Consider the following 16,556-nt stretch of genomic DNA (forward strand, 5'->3'; position numbering starts at 1 on the left):
TGGACACACGCTGATCGGCTTTTAAATGCTCCTCTGGGCAGACTGGGGATTCCCAAGGCAGTTTGGTTTTGTGCTCTGAGTGACAGGCACTTCCTTCTCATTTATAGCGTAAGAAAGCACCGGTCAGGATAATTAGTTCATGCTTTTAGGATTTAAAGTAACTCCATGTTGAGAAGGAAAAAGCCGACTGTAGGAGAGATTTTTACCCGTGACGTGACTGATCTCTGTCACGGGCGCTCGTCCGCTCAAGATGTGCAGAAATCCCATGGTTTGGCCATGAAGACATTCAGCCCATCGCCGGGCTGTAGCCAGACGCATCCTGGTGGCGCAGCAGCTCCAGTGGCCTCGGCATTTCTAGCCTTTAACCCAGGGTCACCATGTGATGTCAAAGCCGTGACACACTCCGCCACCATGGCCCACGGCCGGGCCTCCTGGCCGTCTCTCTTTCTGTCACGGAGCAAAGTCTTCCCAAAAACCCCAGAACACCTGCACCGTAGCAGAGCCCTGAGCCACCTCAGGAGCACTGGGTCAGAGGCCCACACTCAGCTAAGGGGCCCGGGGGACACCAGGCTGAGGTGACGTCCCTTATGGTCACACCCACAGCCTGAACATGTTGCCTTTGGAACAGGACTGAGGCTGTAAACGAAGGAGGAGGGGACAGTGGCTGTGGGGTAGGCGGCTCTGCGTGTCTGGCCCCGCGCTTTGGTGGGCAGAACGTTTCTCACGGACTGTGCCCTGCGGCAGGCCTCGTGGCCTCAAGTCTCCGCTTCCCCAGCTGTCGGCTCCGTGGTTCCGGGCAAGTTACTGAATGTCTCTGAGCTTCGGTTTGATTTTCTATAAAATGGCCGGGGCCGGGGGGTGTCTATGCCTTTGGATATCAAATGGAATAGGATTTATATACATGCATCGCCCGTGCCTGGCACTCTGGAAGCCCTCCCCCCACCGGTACCGCCAGCGAGTTCTCGGACCCGCCGGGACTGGCCTCCAGGTCCTCTGGGGGCAGGCCCCGGCTCGGACGGCTTGGTTCTCTTCGAGAGAGAACTTGCATGTTGGGTCTGTGGGACTAACAAAAACAAAACCCATCCAGACTCGGAGACACTAACTGAAGGCTGTCTTTCCCGCTGCGGGGCAAGAGGTTTACTGTTGGGTTTGTAACGTAGAGGGAGCGAGCGGCTGTTCCTGGCTTCCCCAGCCTGCGCGGGTGGGTGGGCGGCTACGGCCCATCGCTCTTCACCCAGCTGCAGCTGCGTCGTGGTTGCGGACGTGACAGGCCTCCGAGGTTCAGGGCAAAACTAGACAGTTGTCACCAAGAGCACCGCTAAGCCTGCCTGACCGTCCAGATCACTGCCCCTGTCACCTGTGCCGTCGATCAAGGACAGCCATCTCAGAGAGTATCTTGGCCAATTCCAAAATTAAGGGTGAGAAATAGAGAACCCAACTCACTAGATGAAAAGTAGTTTTTCCTTTTCCCCCACTGCCCCCACCCTGCCCTGATGCCCCGGATCCCTGGTCTCCTCCAGGCAGACGGTGAAGCCTGGCCCAGCTGGGTGGCAGCCTGCGCCGAGCAGCCCCAGGGGCCAGCCTGTGGGTGGGCCAGGTCCTTGCGTCGTGAGTCAGCCTCGGGCAGTCTCAGGTGGACGTCCCAGCCCCACTGCCAGCCTTGGAGATGAGCCAGGGAGGGGACAGGTGGAGACCCCCCACCATGATCTGGGGGCCTCAGCTCAACCAGGCCCCCCCATTTTGCAGCGCCACGACCCAGAGAACGCTCCAGACCCCATTTGCTAGTCTGTGAAAGGAGAATGATGTCCGCCCAGCTGGTGGGATCCAGTGTGGCCGAGGACTGAGAGCCAGAGAGAGTTCGGTGTTAAAACTGCCGGAGCGGCTTGGAAAATGACCCGAGCATCTCTGAGATCCTTCAGTGTCCCTCGTTGTTCCCAACGCCGCCCCGATGCCTACGCCCCCTCCCCACGAAGGCCCTCTCCCCTCCTCCCCGCTGTGCAGACTTCGCACAACCTTGGCCTCTGGTTGACGGGGCAGAGGCTCCAGGGTCAGTGGCTTCTTGCTTCCTTGTGCTCTGGAACCATCCCGCTAGGCCTCTGGACAGCATGTCCGCTGCTCTTTTTCTAGTAACCTCTCCATGAATCACTGTGGGCTCCATCTCTGTTTCAGGGCTCCAAAGTCCTGGCCAAGAAGGAGCTGGCCTACGTCCCGATCATTGGCTGGATGTGGTACTTCACGGAGATGGTCTTCTGCACGCGCAAGTGGGAGCAGGACCGCAAGACTGTCTCACAGAGCTTGCTGCACCTCCGGGATTACCCCGAGAAGTATTTTGTACGTCCCACCCCGAGCAGCCACGCCCCCGGCCCCGAAGCAGTCCTGCGTGAGCAGCCGGACGGGCCCCACACCCGTCCTGCGACCCGCCTGGCTGGCCGGCCGCACAGTCCCACGCTACCCCGTGCGGCTCTTTGAACTAACGGAGGCAGAAACAGTCCTCAGAACACGCTTGTTGCACACGCACTCAGGATGCTCCTGTCCCACTCACACTCAGAGGCTCTTGTCCTGCTCACGCACACCCGCGCTCACTCCTGTACGATCTTCATGGTCAGCTTTTGTCCCCACAGCTCCTGTAGGAGGAGGCCCAGCCTCCAGGCCCCACCCTGAGGTCGGGGGCGGCCGTAGCTGCGGGGCCCAGCCCTGCTCTGGCCATAAGGGCTCCTGTGGGACCGTGTGTGACTGGGGTGGATGATGGACAGAGCGTGACCCAGGGCCGCGGCGGGGGGGCCGAGGGCCGTGCGTGACCTTTGCGCTGTTCCTTCCAGTTCCTGATTCACTGTGAGGGCACTCGGTTCACGGAGAAGAAGCACCAGATCAGCATGCAGGTGGCCCAAGCCAAGGGGCTGCCCAGCCTCAAGTACCACCTGCTGCCTCGCACCAAAGGCTTCGCCATCACCGTGAGGAGTTTGAGAAATGTAGGTAAGGAAGATCCCGGTGTCCCCCGCCCCCCGCAGCGAGGAGCCCCAACCCCAGCATCCCCGGCAGCGCGTCCCCATGATGGTGGCCGGTAGCTAGATGGGAAACGGAGGATGGCTAGCCAGGATCCAGGCTGCTGCCTGCTCTCGGTCTCTGTCTCTGGCTCACACACTCTCTCCCGGGCACACCCCCCACCCCCAAGCACGCTGAGCAAACACTGCCCTCTACTGCTCAACACCGGAACTGCAAGGCGGTGGTGACCTTGGGGAATCCCTGGGTTCAGCCTGACCCCACACCTCGTTAGCCCAGGGTTTTGGCGTCCTTTTGCTTTGTCTGGCATTTCTTGCCCATCTCTTGGCACCGGCTGCCTCCAGCTGACGAACTCTGTGACCTACCATCTGCGCCGGCTGACCCCGAGTCACCCTGGGAGAGAGTCAGAAAGCGGGCTCTTCCCTCTGGCCGCACCCGCTTTGCTCCTTGCTCCCCCGCCCCTGCAGCCCGCCCCCCTCTCAGAGACCCGCCCTCCTCCTCTGACCCTTCGAGGCGAGGCCGGCAGGCCGGCGGGCCTTGGGTTCGAGGCAGCTCCGAGGTCACACGGGTGTCCCCATGTCGTCCCCCACGCCCCGGGCCAGGCGCTGCCTTGGCGGGAGTCCCGGGATGGTCAAGCAGCCTCTCTTTGCCCACGGTCGTCTGTCTTCGGGCCCCCAGGTCTCCTCTCCCTCTTGTGAGCCAAGGGATCGGAGTGGCGGGTGAGGGGTCTCCTGCGGCGCTGCCCGGCCGGGCGACCGCGTGCAAACGCCTCCTCTGGGCGCCCGAGCCCGTGGCCGTGAAGCCGCTGGGTAGCAGGGCAGCTGCGCCGCCGAGACACCCCCGCCCCGTCCTCCGGCCCGCGGTCCACACCCCACCCCACCATCCGCGAGCTGACCCGGTTGTCTCCTGCCCAGACATCACCCCGCTAGTCCTCCGCACCCCCGCACACCCCTCGCCGGGGCTTGCGGCAATGAGGCCGCTCGCTCCCTCTGCTCGGCCTCCCAGCTGTCTGTCTGCGGAGCCCCGGATGCACCCCCTGGATTCACCCCAAAGATAGAACCTGCCGGTCACTGAGCTCCCTGTGGTCCCAGCAACCCGGGTGGAGGTCGCCTGTCGCCTGTTCCTCCTCCAGCCGCTTGCATCCTGCACCGCCCAGCAGGTCCGAGCTGGCTCCCCACTGTGCGGGCTGCAGGACCCTGGACGCACCACCTCGGAGGCTTGTAAGAGCTGCAGGGAGGGTTCAGTGAGAAAACGGGCAGAGGACCCAGCCTGAGGCCTGGCCTGTAAGGGTCAGATGTGGGCTGTGGGTTGGAGCCCCCACTGAGCCAGCTCGCCTCACCTTCGCGCCCTGCTGGGGGTGCCCAGCTACTGGGTCCGGCTTTTCCCGTTGGCTTCGGGCCCTGGCTGAGCTTGGCCTGAGGCCGCAGCAGTCCAGGCATCGGGGCAGGCTGTGTCCCCTGCCCCGAAATAAAGAGCTGCCCTCCAAGGGCACTTCGGATTTGCCCCCAACGCAAGCTTGCCCCATAGGGCCTGGCGAGAGTGTACTGGCCAGATCTAATGAAGGAAACTGTTTATTTCCAGTGTATAGATGAGGAAGTTGGGGCTTGGAGAAAATTTAAGGAACTTGTTCCGAGTGGCTCGGCTAGGACACGGAGGCTGGGGCTCAGAGGCTGGGGCTATGGCTCCCCTCCTCAAGGGCTTTGCAGGCAGGTGGATTTAGCGATGGGCTATTTTATCTCCCCTCTTGAGGTTGCCTCTCTGGCAAAGGAGGAAATTGTGCAAATCATTAGTTGCTAGGCAGTCGTCTCGGGACCCCTTGTGGCTGCCCCCCGACCCGTCCTTGATTGACCAAGTAGGCCCCTTCCGTAGTGTACATCAGGCTCCTGTGTAAGAGCCCGTCTGGAGGGAGGCGTTGGAAACCCACTGAACCGCATCAGCTCCATGTCCCTTTCTTACTCTCAGACCTGTGACCCCACGGCCACCTGCGTACAGCCTAAGTGCCTTTTCCTATAATGCCCACAGAATGTGGTGAACACCGAGGCTGCTCTCCACCGGCCCCACTCTGTCCGTGGAGAGTGACGCCTCCCCCACCGGGAGACAGCCAGCCTCCAGTCCCAGGAGAGAAAGGGGCCGTCGTCTGGCTTGCCGGGGGTTGGGAGCCACCCCCCAGCATTCCTGCGAGCCAGCAAGGGAGACCCCGGCCTCTCCTCAGCTAGGACGAACGAGCTGGCAGTGGGCCTCCTGCAGACCCCACCAGGGGCCAGGCAGCAGGCCGAAGATAATGGATGGTGGTTTTCTGGGTGATTTTTGAATCTTGGTTCTTCATATCCCCACCTAGACCAAGAGGCCCCCGTTGTCCCCCTCCCACCCGCTCTGTGAATAGTAACCGCACGTAGGCAGAGTCTCCGTAAAGTATGGGGCTCACAATCTATTATCGCGGAGGGCCAGGCCCCGGGGGACACGCAGACTCCTGCCAGCTCAGCCGGCGTGCAAGGAAGGCATCGTGGGTCCCCTTCTCCGGGGGAGCTGGGCTCAGGGCGGCTGAGCGGCACGTCCAAGAGAGGATCCCACAGGCACCAGGCTGACTTCATAACCCGTGCTCTTTCCACTGTCCCGTCCTGTCATCCCTTGTCCACGCTGTACTTCTGTCCCCTCATGGTCATTCACACACTCCCACCCTCCGCGCACTGGAGCCCGGGCCAGGCCCCGCGGCCCCGCGGCCCCGCGGGACACGCCGACATAACTCGGGCCGACAGGTCAGCTCACCGTTGGGCAGAGGCACTGACCTCACGTGTTCTTCTTTGCTTCTCAGCTCCGTTTCAGTGGACTGTGGTTCACGTCCTTAAGATGTCTCCAGCGTCTTGTTCTAATTTTGTAGCTATCTTACTTCTCTAGGGGGAGAAATTGCTTATAAAATATTATGCCACCATCCACTCGGACGCGTTCTCAGGTAGTAGGCTCTAGACTGGCCGATCTCATGTCTGACTCTGTTTAAATGTCGGTACTTGTTGGAGAACTTCTGGACGGGACGCCGCAGTATTGCTTTAAGCTGTTCCGACCTCAGTAATAACTCTTTTCTCAGTTACTGAGTTACAGTGTTTTTCTAGTTACAAAAGGTGATGTGTGTTCAATGTAGGGCATTTGGACAGTATAGAAAAGCATGAAAAAGGTCAGAACCCGTCATCCCACCGTCCTGAGATAGCCCGTTAGCAAATCTCATTGTTGTTTTCCAATGTGTATCTGCGAAACAAAATTGGGTTCACACGCTATATACTGCTTTGTATTTGTTTTATTTTTTTATAGTTTCAGCTGTATATGACTGTACACTCAATTTCAGAAATAATGAAAATCCAACACTGTTGGGGGTCCTAAATGGGAAGAAATATCACGCCGATTTATATGTCAGGTAAGTTGGTTCCATTTCCTTTCCAAAACAGAGAGAGCCTATCAAAGTAATTAAATCACAAATGGCCTACAGACCTCTTTCCAGGGAAGTCTGTTTAGTGTTTTCTTGTCTGTCATCTGTCATGAAGTGAACTTCACAGACTGTATTTATATTAGGAGCTCAAGACACACAGCGCTCATGTCAGTAATTGGGGAAGCCTCTAATTTCTGATCTCTCAGACCAATTCATACTCATCACAGAGCTCAGGTTGGACAGACAGAAGACAGCATTTTATAGTTACTTTGAGACTGAGTATGAAGAGATGATTATCCTGACCCCGCTTCTTGGAGGATGTGTCTACGATACACAGATGTACACAGACAGGAGCATGTGTGATTTATAGGGAGGTCTAGGAACAAATGGAGAGCGTTTCAGCGGTGTCTTACTTCTGTGTTATATCCCAAGCCATTACTGAAAAGACATCCCGTGGTATTAGACACACCCGTTCTCTTGGCCCGTTGCGTCAGCTTCCAGAACGGGCCTCACCCTGGGCTTCTGCAATGCCCTCGAGACGGGTGGGAAACGATCGGAAGATGCTGCCATCCGCCAAACCCAGCGGGGACTCGAGCATGAAACCCAGTGCGACGAGGCTGAGGGGCGGTACTGGTTTCCTGTGCACTAGGTTGTCTTCCCAGAAGGCTAACAAAGATGATCTGACATGGCTGCTCTTGGGGAACCAGCCAAGTGTTCTAGAACATTCTGATTATTTTTTCAAAAGACTTCACAGATACTGCCAGTAACACAGGACGACGTAAATTCAGGGGCTGATCGTCACCATGGGGGCGGCAGGAAAGGCTCAGCCCTTCAGGAGAGATGTTTCGGTGGACTGACAGCCTGAATTAAACAGCTTTCTAGCCAGAGAGGACCCCAGTTCCCCCTTTTGAATAGGAAAGCAGTGTCCTAATCATGCCTGTTCCCTAAAGCTGCAGTCGGCAGTCTACCTTACTCTGCAGTTGAAGGCACTTGAGGGCAGGAAAACCAGCCTTCCCGAGGGAGGCCTTCTCCCAGAGGTAGAGGAGGCTTTGCCCCCTGAGCACTTAGACACCCGGCAGGAGCTCTAGTCGGTGGCCAGCTGGGCCCCAGGTATTTGGGGGAAGCCTGGAGCGTGGGAGATAGCGTACCCACGGGGCCGCCTCTCCGGTAACTTCTTCCCCAGAGCACACCCAGGAATGGGGCGTGAAGAGCCAAGACCACACCACGGAGGCCACGGAGGCCACGGAAGCCGGTGCCCTCACGGCCGGGAGGGCGGACTGTGCCGCTCCCCTCGCTTCTCCTCGCAGTGCAGGTTCCCTTGCAAAGCCCTACAGGCTTTCTCGTGCTTTGCCTCAATGCAAAGCATTAAAACAGGAAGGGCAGGAATGTCAAGGAAGTTCTTGAAAAGAGCAACAGTGCCGTAAACACCCACCATCCAGATAAAGGGTGGGCAGGCTCCCTATCCTTTTTCAAGAAACACAGTTAGAGATCTGGTTTCCCCAGTGAGCCAAAAAGAGCGATGTTGTTGGGCATTTATGGGAGGATCTGTGGGAGTTGAGGGGCTAATACTTCATCGTATGAAAACTTAGCCCTGTACGATACCGCGTCTGTTATAAGATGGAATCCCACATTCCCTCCACAGGCCGTGGTGTGATGGATAGGTTCTAGAAATGGACCGTGTTGCTAAGGTAGTCCCGAGCCACAGACGGGCATGAAGCCGGCCCTGGCAGTCACGGGGGACACAGGATTTCCTGTGCACAGCATCAGGGTGAATAAAAAGGCCTAGAGCTCATGAAAGCCAGCACCCCGCGGGCGGACACACAGAGCTAAATCTGCAACAGGGGACCAGGAACAGGGAACCAGTGACTCCCCCTTGCTCAGAGGGGCTGTTGGCAAGTGCTGGGCCCCCAGCCTCGAGCCACCCTCACACCCCCCTTCTGGTGAGCAGAAAGCAAAGGTGAGCAAAGGGACAGGCTGACCCTTCAGAGACCCGCACTGCACCCGTGTCTGGAGCTCCCCACCACGGTCTGGATTTCCCCGTCTGCCGAATGAATTGCCCCCCGCCCCCCCGCGTGACCTAGGCTCCTGAAACAGAGCCCGGAGACGTCAAGTATTGTTTTTTTGTTTTTTGTTTTTTTAAAGATTTTATTTATTTGACAGATCACAAGTAGGCAGAGAGGCAGGCGGAGAGAGAGGGGGAAGCAGGCTCCCCGAGGAGCAGAGAACCCGATGTGGGGCTCGATCCCAGGACCCTGGGATCATGACCCGAGCCGAAGGCAGAGGCTTTAACCCACTGAGCCACCCAGGCGCCCCCGAAGTATTGTTATTTTGAAGCCGTGGTTGGGGCATCTGACACCAGTCTCCTCCCTGCTAGCTGTTCTCTGCTTTGCAGGCGGATCCCTCTAGAAGAAGTCCCAGAAGACGAGGACGAGTGTTCAGCCTGGCTCCACAAGCTCTACCAGGAGAAGGTCAGTGCAGCGAGGTTGGGGGGTGGGGAGGCTCTGTGGGATCCAAGGACCTGTTTCAAGGTGGGTGCACCATGGGGGCCTCTGGGAGCTGGTAGTGGCGACGAGCCTTTCTCCGTCCGTATGAGACCCCACACTCCGGTTAGTTACTGCCCTGGGGCTGACACTCTGCTTGGCAAGGGGGGAAAAGAATAGAGCAAAATGGGTTTAAGGGGGCTTCATGGCAAGAAAGGAGGGTGTAGTGGACAGAAAAGGAAGCGAGGCCCCCTAACAGCCCGTGTCTACGTAGGAAAGGTAACCTCTGGTTCTTGGGGTCTGGAGGGTTCTTTTCAGGAAACGTGTATGATCCCGATGGCTGCTGGGCCTACAAGGTGGCTGCCTGTAGGGTCTCAAACGCCCCCCAACCCAGGCAAGATGGAAGGTCTCAAAACCGCCCACACAGGCAAGACGGAGGCTTGCAAGACTCCGCCTCGGCTGGGGTCAGTCCCCACCGCACCTTTCCTTCCTCTGAGCAGGGCCCTATCTCCACTGGCTCCTCTCCTCAGCGGCACAGGCAGGGGCAGGGGCAGAGGGGCTCACATGCTTACGGCTCTCATTGCTTCGTCTCAGGAAGGAGAAAAGGTCAGTGCCCAGCTAGTGAGGAAGGCGTTTTATGACTGCATCTCTGCCCACAGGGACTTATTTCTGATTCATCCTATGTTTTGAGGCCAAACCGGCCTCGAATCGAGCACGTTGAGTGGGATGCAGATTTCCTGTTGCCGAATTCCATCGGTACGGACGAGAGGGGCTGCCTCTCCCCACTCCCCTAGAGAAGATCGTCACTAGAGCTCTACGGGTGTCTGCTCCAGTCGGAGAAGCATTTTAATCTTTCCTTTGAGAACGTGTCTTGGCCCCAGAGACTTCAGATGACCCCCATCAAACGAAGTAGAGACTTCTCACAACTGTGCTTGGTTTGGGGGATCAAGATCCTGACACTGTCGCAGCAGGAAGTGGCTCCCGTGCTCCCGAGGAGGTGATTTTCCAATGGTTCCTGTAAAAGCCCATTTGAATAACTGGCCATTGGGGGGCCTTTTCCGGATGGGTTGCAGGGATAGGCAGGGACAGGCATCCAGGCTCCTCTTCCACCGAGTACACGGGGACCGCCTGTCTGTCACCGAGCGGGGACCATGCAGGTCCCTCAGCCTCACAGGTTCACCCTGTAGGTCTGAGGAGGCCTAGAAATGCGTATTCCTAGGAGGCCGCCTCTGACCCATGGCCTGCAGGCTTGGAAATGCACAGCAGCTGCTTTTAAACCAGGTTCCCAATTAGGAAGCTCTGTGCTGCCACAGGCCTGGGCCTGGTGGAAACACGCAAACGATGTATATTTTCTTCTGGTTTCACGCACGAGGCGGCATTTTCCCTTGTGCCGTTCTCTGGTTTAATCGTCTGGGCGGCATACGACACGTCGCAACTATTAGCAAGCAGAAAATTGCACTAAGGCCTCAGAAAGGAAAGGCTGCGTAAAGAAGCACACGGGCAAATCTGACAAACGCGGGCCTCAAACCTACCAAAGCAAAGCAAAGCAAAGCAGGTTCTTCTCCGTGGGCCCGTCCTCTGCTGGGTTCAGGCGGGAGAGTGTGACCGTCGTGTGACCTGAACCTGATAAAGTCTGTCCAGAGGTTTCCCTCTAAACTATGTACGCACTAAAATGATAGGGTTCAGCTTGGAAGGGCTTCCCGAAACGACCATCTGGGGCTAAGCCCTTATGCCAGAGAATGACGTGGTTTGCCCAGCTTGCAGGTAGAGCCAGGTGCGGAGGACAGGCCCTGTCTCGCGTCTGAGGGCTGTGTCTGTGAGCAGCCCCGGGAGGCTGACCTTTTCCCTGGAGGGACCACCCGGGAGCAGCTCCCGGGAAGGGGCAGCGCTGCCTCCAAGAGGAACCGTGGACAGACGGGAAGAAACTCCAGCATCCTGTCGTTCCTGGGGCAGCCCTGTCCCCTCAGGAGCCTCGATGGGTCTGGGGCTTTACGTAGCGGAAATGCCGCGGCCCCACGGCGCTTGCCGAAGTGGAGTTCTGGGTAGGGCGTCGTCTTTCAGACGCCTGGTGTGGGAAGACGGTTCTGCCGACGTTGAGCTGGGGACGCCAAGGCACCGATTCCCCGGTGTTGCTTCCACGGACAAGTGTCAGCAAAATGCAGGAGGGGTGCTGGGCGCCCCGACAGGGACATAGCAACGTTTCATTCTGTTCAGGCAGGGACATAAAACGAGATCCACTATCGGCCACGGCCATTTTGACAGTCTCAGACAGGAAGGGCATCAGCTGCGACAACCGGGCCAACCTTGAAGTAGAACAAACATAGCGTCTGGAAAAGGCACAACTTGATGACTTGTCGGCACCCGGGACGGCGGCTGGCTGGCGGTGTGGGAAGCCGTCCATGTCCTCGTGTGATCCCTTGGGGACAACGGCGGTGCCCCCGTCACATTTTCCTAGAGCCATCCCGGTTACCCCATCACGTGGTTTGAACCAAGTCTGAATTTCATCCCCGATTCAAGTTACGTACTTCCCCTCCGGCGGGCAGTCTGAAGTCTGCCGAAGGGATGGGGAACTCGCCATTAATGGTACCCACGGAAAACCGGGTGAAGGAAGCAATGGCCAAGCTGTCTTGTGGGTGTGCGGGGCCCACGGGGGCCACGGCTGGGCACTGCTCTGCGGGGGGTGCCGCAGCCAGCAGGACATCCTTCAAGCACAAGAACGAAGTGTTTTCCAAGCTCGCGATGGCTTTCGCGCAACACCACGGGCATTTCCTTCTCATCACTCAAGGCCAGACGATCAGGGGCCTGGAGGGGGGCCCCCACCAGGGCTGCTGTGCTGGACGGGGCAAGGGGGCTCCCTGAGGTCCCTGTGACAAGGGCACGACCCCCAATCATGAGGGCTCCGTCCTCGCGAGAGGCCCCGCCTCCGAGCCCAGCCCACGGGAGATTAGGCTTCTGCACGGGGGAATCCGGGAGTCCAAAGCGGCCCTGTCACCGAGTTAGCGGGCTCCTGTGCACCCCCAGCCTGGGATGAGAAAAATCACCCCGGCTCATGGCAGGGAGGTAAAAACGGGAGGCCTCGACAGGGTTAGGGCCCTCGCTCTGGGCCTCGGACAAGTCATTGTCGCTTCCCCTGAGGGTGTCTGCTTCGGCCACAGGCTCTAGGACTCATTTTAATAATGACCCTCAGTGGAGAAAAACGCGTCGTTCTCAGTACCTGCTGACCGGGGAAAGGAGAAGTATGGTGCATTTTCGAGATCGCTCTCGGGCTGTTAAAGGGATTTCGGCCCCTTGGCTGTAAGTTCCAGATAGACGGAAGCTCCTTTTCCAGGAAACTCAACTCTGGGGACAGCCGGGACATCAGCAGGCTCCAACGGGGGCCCCGCGTGACCCGGAGACGGGTCTTGCTCCGCACGCACGCCGCCGGCCCCCAGGATGCTGTCAGGATATTTCAGTCCATTGCTGTTATTTAGAAGCGGGCAGACTCCCCGTGGCTGCCAGTCGCTGGCCCTTGTGTCCACACGGAGCCTGGGAACGGGTCTCTCTGCCCCCGTTGCCTGCCGCCCGGCCCCGCAGTGTCCCTCTCTCCCACGGCCACCAAGCAGCACCTGGGGTCTCCCGAGAGCAGCTGGACGGCGCTCAGTACATAGGCCCAGCCTTGGGGGTCCCTGGTGCACCCTGTGCCCACCCGAGACCCCTGCAGGCTCATTGGTCACCCACACACACACACACACACGCACACACTTGGGGACCGGTGGTGCCCTCATCCGTGGACTTAGCTGCGGCCACAGGCGGTCCAGGTGTCCGGTCACGGGCGGTTCAGGTGTCCGGTCACGGGCAGCCTCGGGGCGCCGAGACCCCTCCCCTCATTCCTCCATCGAATCTTCGGGAAGGGGGCCACGTTCACACGCCCTCGGTCACGGTGTTCTGTTAGCTCCGCCATGTCCGTGCTCGGTTCTTGCCGCACCTCATCGAGGAATGAAACCTCGCGCGTGGTCATCGCCGGCGCGGGCATCCTCGGAGCCCACCGCCAAGGGGGCTCCTGTATTCCCGCCTCAGGTCGGGCAGCAGAGGAGACGGGACGGGGGTCTCGGCAGTACTGCACAGCGCCGCTGGGCAGGCCGTGCTGTCGTGGCTTAGGTGCAAGAGGTGAGCCCGTGGCTCTGCCCGAGGCTCCGGGTTCTAGCGTGTTCTGTGGGCGTTCACTGAAGGCAGGCTCCGCGTCTCCGTTCGTTCTCCACCGGCCGTTGCGGGCAGCAGGCAGTACTGCATCTGGGCGACCAGAGCTGGGCCTCAGAGGCCGGCCACCCAACTGGAGGCAGGGGAGCACCGAGAAGCAGACCAGGATGGAACGGGGCTGGCCTGGCACCGAAGCTCAAGCTGCCACGCCAGGGCTAGTGACAGGGCCGTGTCACTGTGGGGAGGGGACTGCCAAGTTCAGTATCGGGAAGGCTCATCAGGCGCCTGTGATGGAGCCCCTGGTTCTGCTCAGCTCACATGGCCTCCCCCCGCCCCGGTGCCTCGGGCAGGGCCTGCACGAATGCGGGGTCACGCGTGAGCAAAGTGCCTCAGGGTCGCCTCTCTGTCCGCAGGATGCCTTCCAGGAGGAGTACTACAGGACGGGCACCTTCCCGGAGACAGCCATGGTGCCCCCCCGGCGGCCCTGGACGCTCGTCAACTGGTTGTTCTGGGCCTCCCTCCTGCTCTACCCTTTCTTCCGGTTTCTCATCAACATGATCAGCAGCGGGTCCTCCCTCACCCTGGCCAGCTTCGTCCTCGTCTTCTTTGTGGGTGAGTAGAGAGCAGGAGACCTGCGCCAGCCATGCTGCCGAGAGGAGCATCTGATGGGGGGGGCAGCTGGAGGCAGAACGGGGGGTAAACTCACCCTAGCTGTCGCAGCCCCTAGGAACAGAAGGCACAGCCTGCAGATGCACCGGGAAAACTAGCTTGCAGGCCTCACGGTCAAACACACCCAGAGCCCCTCCCCGAACGCGAGCTCTGCGGACAGCACTGCTCACGGTCCTCATTCCTTCCTTCTCCCCGGGAAAACCTTCCTGGAGCCCAGCAGCAACGGGCAAAGGCCCCTGGCCATTCAGAGCAGGTGCCGGCCCCTCTGGGGAAGAGCGTGTGCTTCTAGAAGTTGGCTGCCACGCGCAACAACATCAAATAGAGCGGCCTGGGAGCACTTTTGCATGAACCCCTACTGGCTTCATTGGCCAGGGGTCTCGGACTGCTCTGATTTCGTCATGGCCCCAGGGTTCCCTGCACGCTGTCGCGGGTCTTTGAGGTGCGGCAGCCAGAGGCAAACGTGGTAGGACCCCCTGGGAGAAGCAGCCCATTTCACTGCCAGCCCCGCTGGAATGGTCCCATCTCAGCCATTTATGCCTTCTGAAATGTGTGGTACGTGCTTGGTGCCGGGCTCCTCTGGGGGCTCAGATGTGCTCCCTGCCCTGAAGGAGCTCACCAAGTTTGCAATCTCTGACTGCAGCGTGTGACCGCGGCCCTGCTGTCCAGCTTCCTGGTGGCTTTGCTGGGCACTCAGGACTCAGGAGGGTCTTTCGTGCTCTCTCTTTGGGCCGATCCCACCTGAAGGCAGGGGCCTTTCCCCATTCACCGCTCTGATTCTTTTCCCGAGAGCAGAGCCGGGCACTAAGGGGACGTCCGGGCTCTTGCGCTCTCCATGCTTCTGGTCAGTTACTCAGCTTCACTGCAGGGTGTTTTGTGAGTTCCTGCCCTGCGTTCACAAAAGAATCCGTTGTCTTGGAGGCCAGCATGGCAGAGGAATTCAGTAAGCTTTGATGCCGTGGAGGCTTAGCATCCTTGATGGGTGGAGAGATTAACCCACCAGCAGAACAGCCTCTCTCTGTTTTAATGTCACTTAGTCCGACACCCATGCTCCAGGAGAACTACAGTGGGATCATGTAGCGCCCCAAATTAGCCGGCAAGATCTCAGCTGCTGCTTGGGGTCTGCAGACAGCTGGCATCTCAGCATTCTTCCCGCAGATCACTCTGGGGTCCCCCGTGGGCTCCTCCTAACCTCTGTGCTTCCCATTTCTTCCCATTTCCGCAGCTTCTATGGGGGTTCGATGGATGATTGGTGTGACCGAAATCGACAAGGGCTCTGCCTACGGCAACATCGATAGCGAGCAGAAACGGAGCGACTGACCCCAGACACGTTAGCGCCCGGAGGGGCCCTTGGGGACTGGTGGACGCTGCCAGCCATCCTTAGTGGGACCCGGGGACGAAGCGGGGTGAGCCCCTGCTGGGAGGGCAGGGCGTTTTGTCTCGATGCCAGATGGGGAGGAAGATGTTCTTAAATCTTTTGTCCCCCCATAATGCTTTAGTGGGTTTTGATTTTCTTTTCGTGTGTGTGTGTGTGTGTGTGAGTGTATGCGAGTGAGTGTAAGGGAGAGGATACATACAAGTGAGAATGGTGTGCGGCTGAGTGTGAGCCTTATTCTGTCATCATTCAGAGGGGATGTGAGGCACAGGGGGAGGGCAGGGACGGGGAACGGAGGGTTCTCCTTCATTCTTCGGTGCTGAGTTTTCTGTACTGGATTGCAAAAGAGTAAAAGGCGCTTTAGGTAAGATGACTAAATTATGCCTCCAAAAAACCATTAAAGTGTTTGGCTCCCTGTGCTACGTGTTTCCACAGACTGCTCCGTGCCCACACTCCACCCTCTGCCGTGGTTCTGGGGTTCCAGATGGCAATGACCCAACAGCACTGCCTGGGGGGTAGCAGGGTGGATTCAGCTCGCAGCGGGAAGCTGGAGGGGGCCCTCCTGGCCGCCGACACAGGTGCAGGCACTGGGCGGGGAGGTGGTTAAAGGGGACGGCAGGTGCTGGGGGACGAGCTGAGACATCTGGGGGACATAGTGAGAGGCCATAAGGCAGCCCTGGGTTTTCCGATCTGCCTGCAACGGAGTCCCTCTGGCCCGATTCTGAAGAAGCTGAGCGGAAAAACAGAGCAAGGGCCTCTGGCAGCCATTTGAGAAATGACTTCACGTGCACAGCTCATCTCAGTCAGCAGGCAGACACCAGTCCGGGAGCACTTTTTGAAAACACCGTGCAGGAGCCAAGGGTCGACTGCAGTAAACACCAGGGTACGTGGCTCCCCTGGGCGTCTGCTTTTCTTCCGGAAGCCCAGACTCTCACACTACGAGGGAGGGCTGCCCCTTGACACGCCAGGCGTTCTCTGGAGTCACAGCCACACGCATGACCTCCGCGAACTGCTGCCGGTCCTCAGAGGCCACATGCACAACGTGCAGGACCAGCGGTGACCTCTCCAGCGAAGAGCCTTTAGCCATGGGACACTGTCCTCCTAGGCCACGCGCTGATGGTGCTCACAAAGGTGGGGATTTCGGAGCACGAGGTAAGCAGAAGGCTCTCCCCCTGCACAGCTGCCCGCGGCTGGAAATGAGCTCTTGCTTGCTGCGCTCACCGAAGGGAGAGACGGTTCCACCCAAAAGGTGGACATAATCTATACCGAATCCTGTTGTTCAAGGTTTACTCCTTTACTCACCAAGTGTGTACCAAGCACAACGGAACTAGGTGAGCTAAGGAGTTAGGAGAGTGCCCAGGAGAAGGACCCTCATTGTCAAGAGCTGCAGAAACAGAGAGAGAAATGGATTCTGGCTGAGATTCTCCCTTCAGAAGGGAGT

The 16,556-nt window shown here is 58.8% G+C and overlaps 1 protein-coding gene across 4 annotated transcripts in view; it reads left to right on the forward strand.

The window, feature by feature from the left end:
* AGPAT4 (1-acylglycerol-3-phosphate O-acyltransferase 4) overlaps nucleotides 1-15,534 on the forward strand; it is a 119,186-nt gene extending 103,652 nt beyond the window's left edge. For all 4 annotated transcript variants that reach the window (XM_044242683.1, XM_044242674.1, XM_044242693.1 and 1 more), the window contains exons 4-9: nucleotides 2,170-2,331; nucleotides 2,820-2,973; nucleotides 6,304-6,406; nucleotides 8,811-8,886; nucleotides 13,488-13,686; nucleotides 14,966-15,534. In XM_044242683.1, coding sequence (XP_044098618.1) covers nucleotides 2,170-2,331; nucleotides 2,820-2,973; nucleotides 6,304-6,406; nucleotides 8,811-8,886; nucleotides 13,488-13,686; nucleotides 14,966-15,060 — 789 coding nt within the window. In that variant the 3' untranslated portion in view covers nucleotides 15,061-15,534. The remainder of the gene's footprint in view (nucleotides 1-2,169; nucleotides 2,332-2,819; nucleotides 2,974-6,303; nucleotides 6,407-8,810; nucleotides 8,887-13,487; nucleotides 13,687-14,965) is intronic.
* The last annotated feature ends 1,022 nt before the right edge of the window (nucleotides 15,535-16,556 follow it).

This window comes from Neovison vison, chromosome 1, assembly GCF_020171115.1.
Source record: "Neovison vison isolate M4711 chromosome 1, ASM_NN_V1, whole genome shotgun sequence".
NCBI lineage: Eukaryota > Metazoa > Chordata > Mammalia > Carnivora > Mustelidae > Neogale > Neogale vison.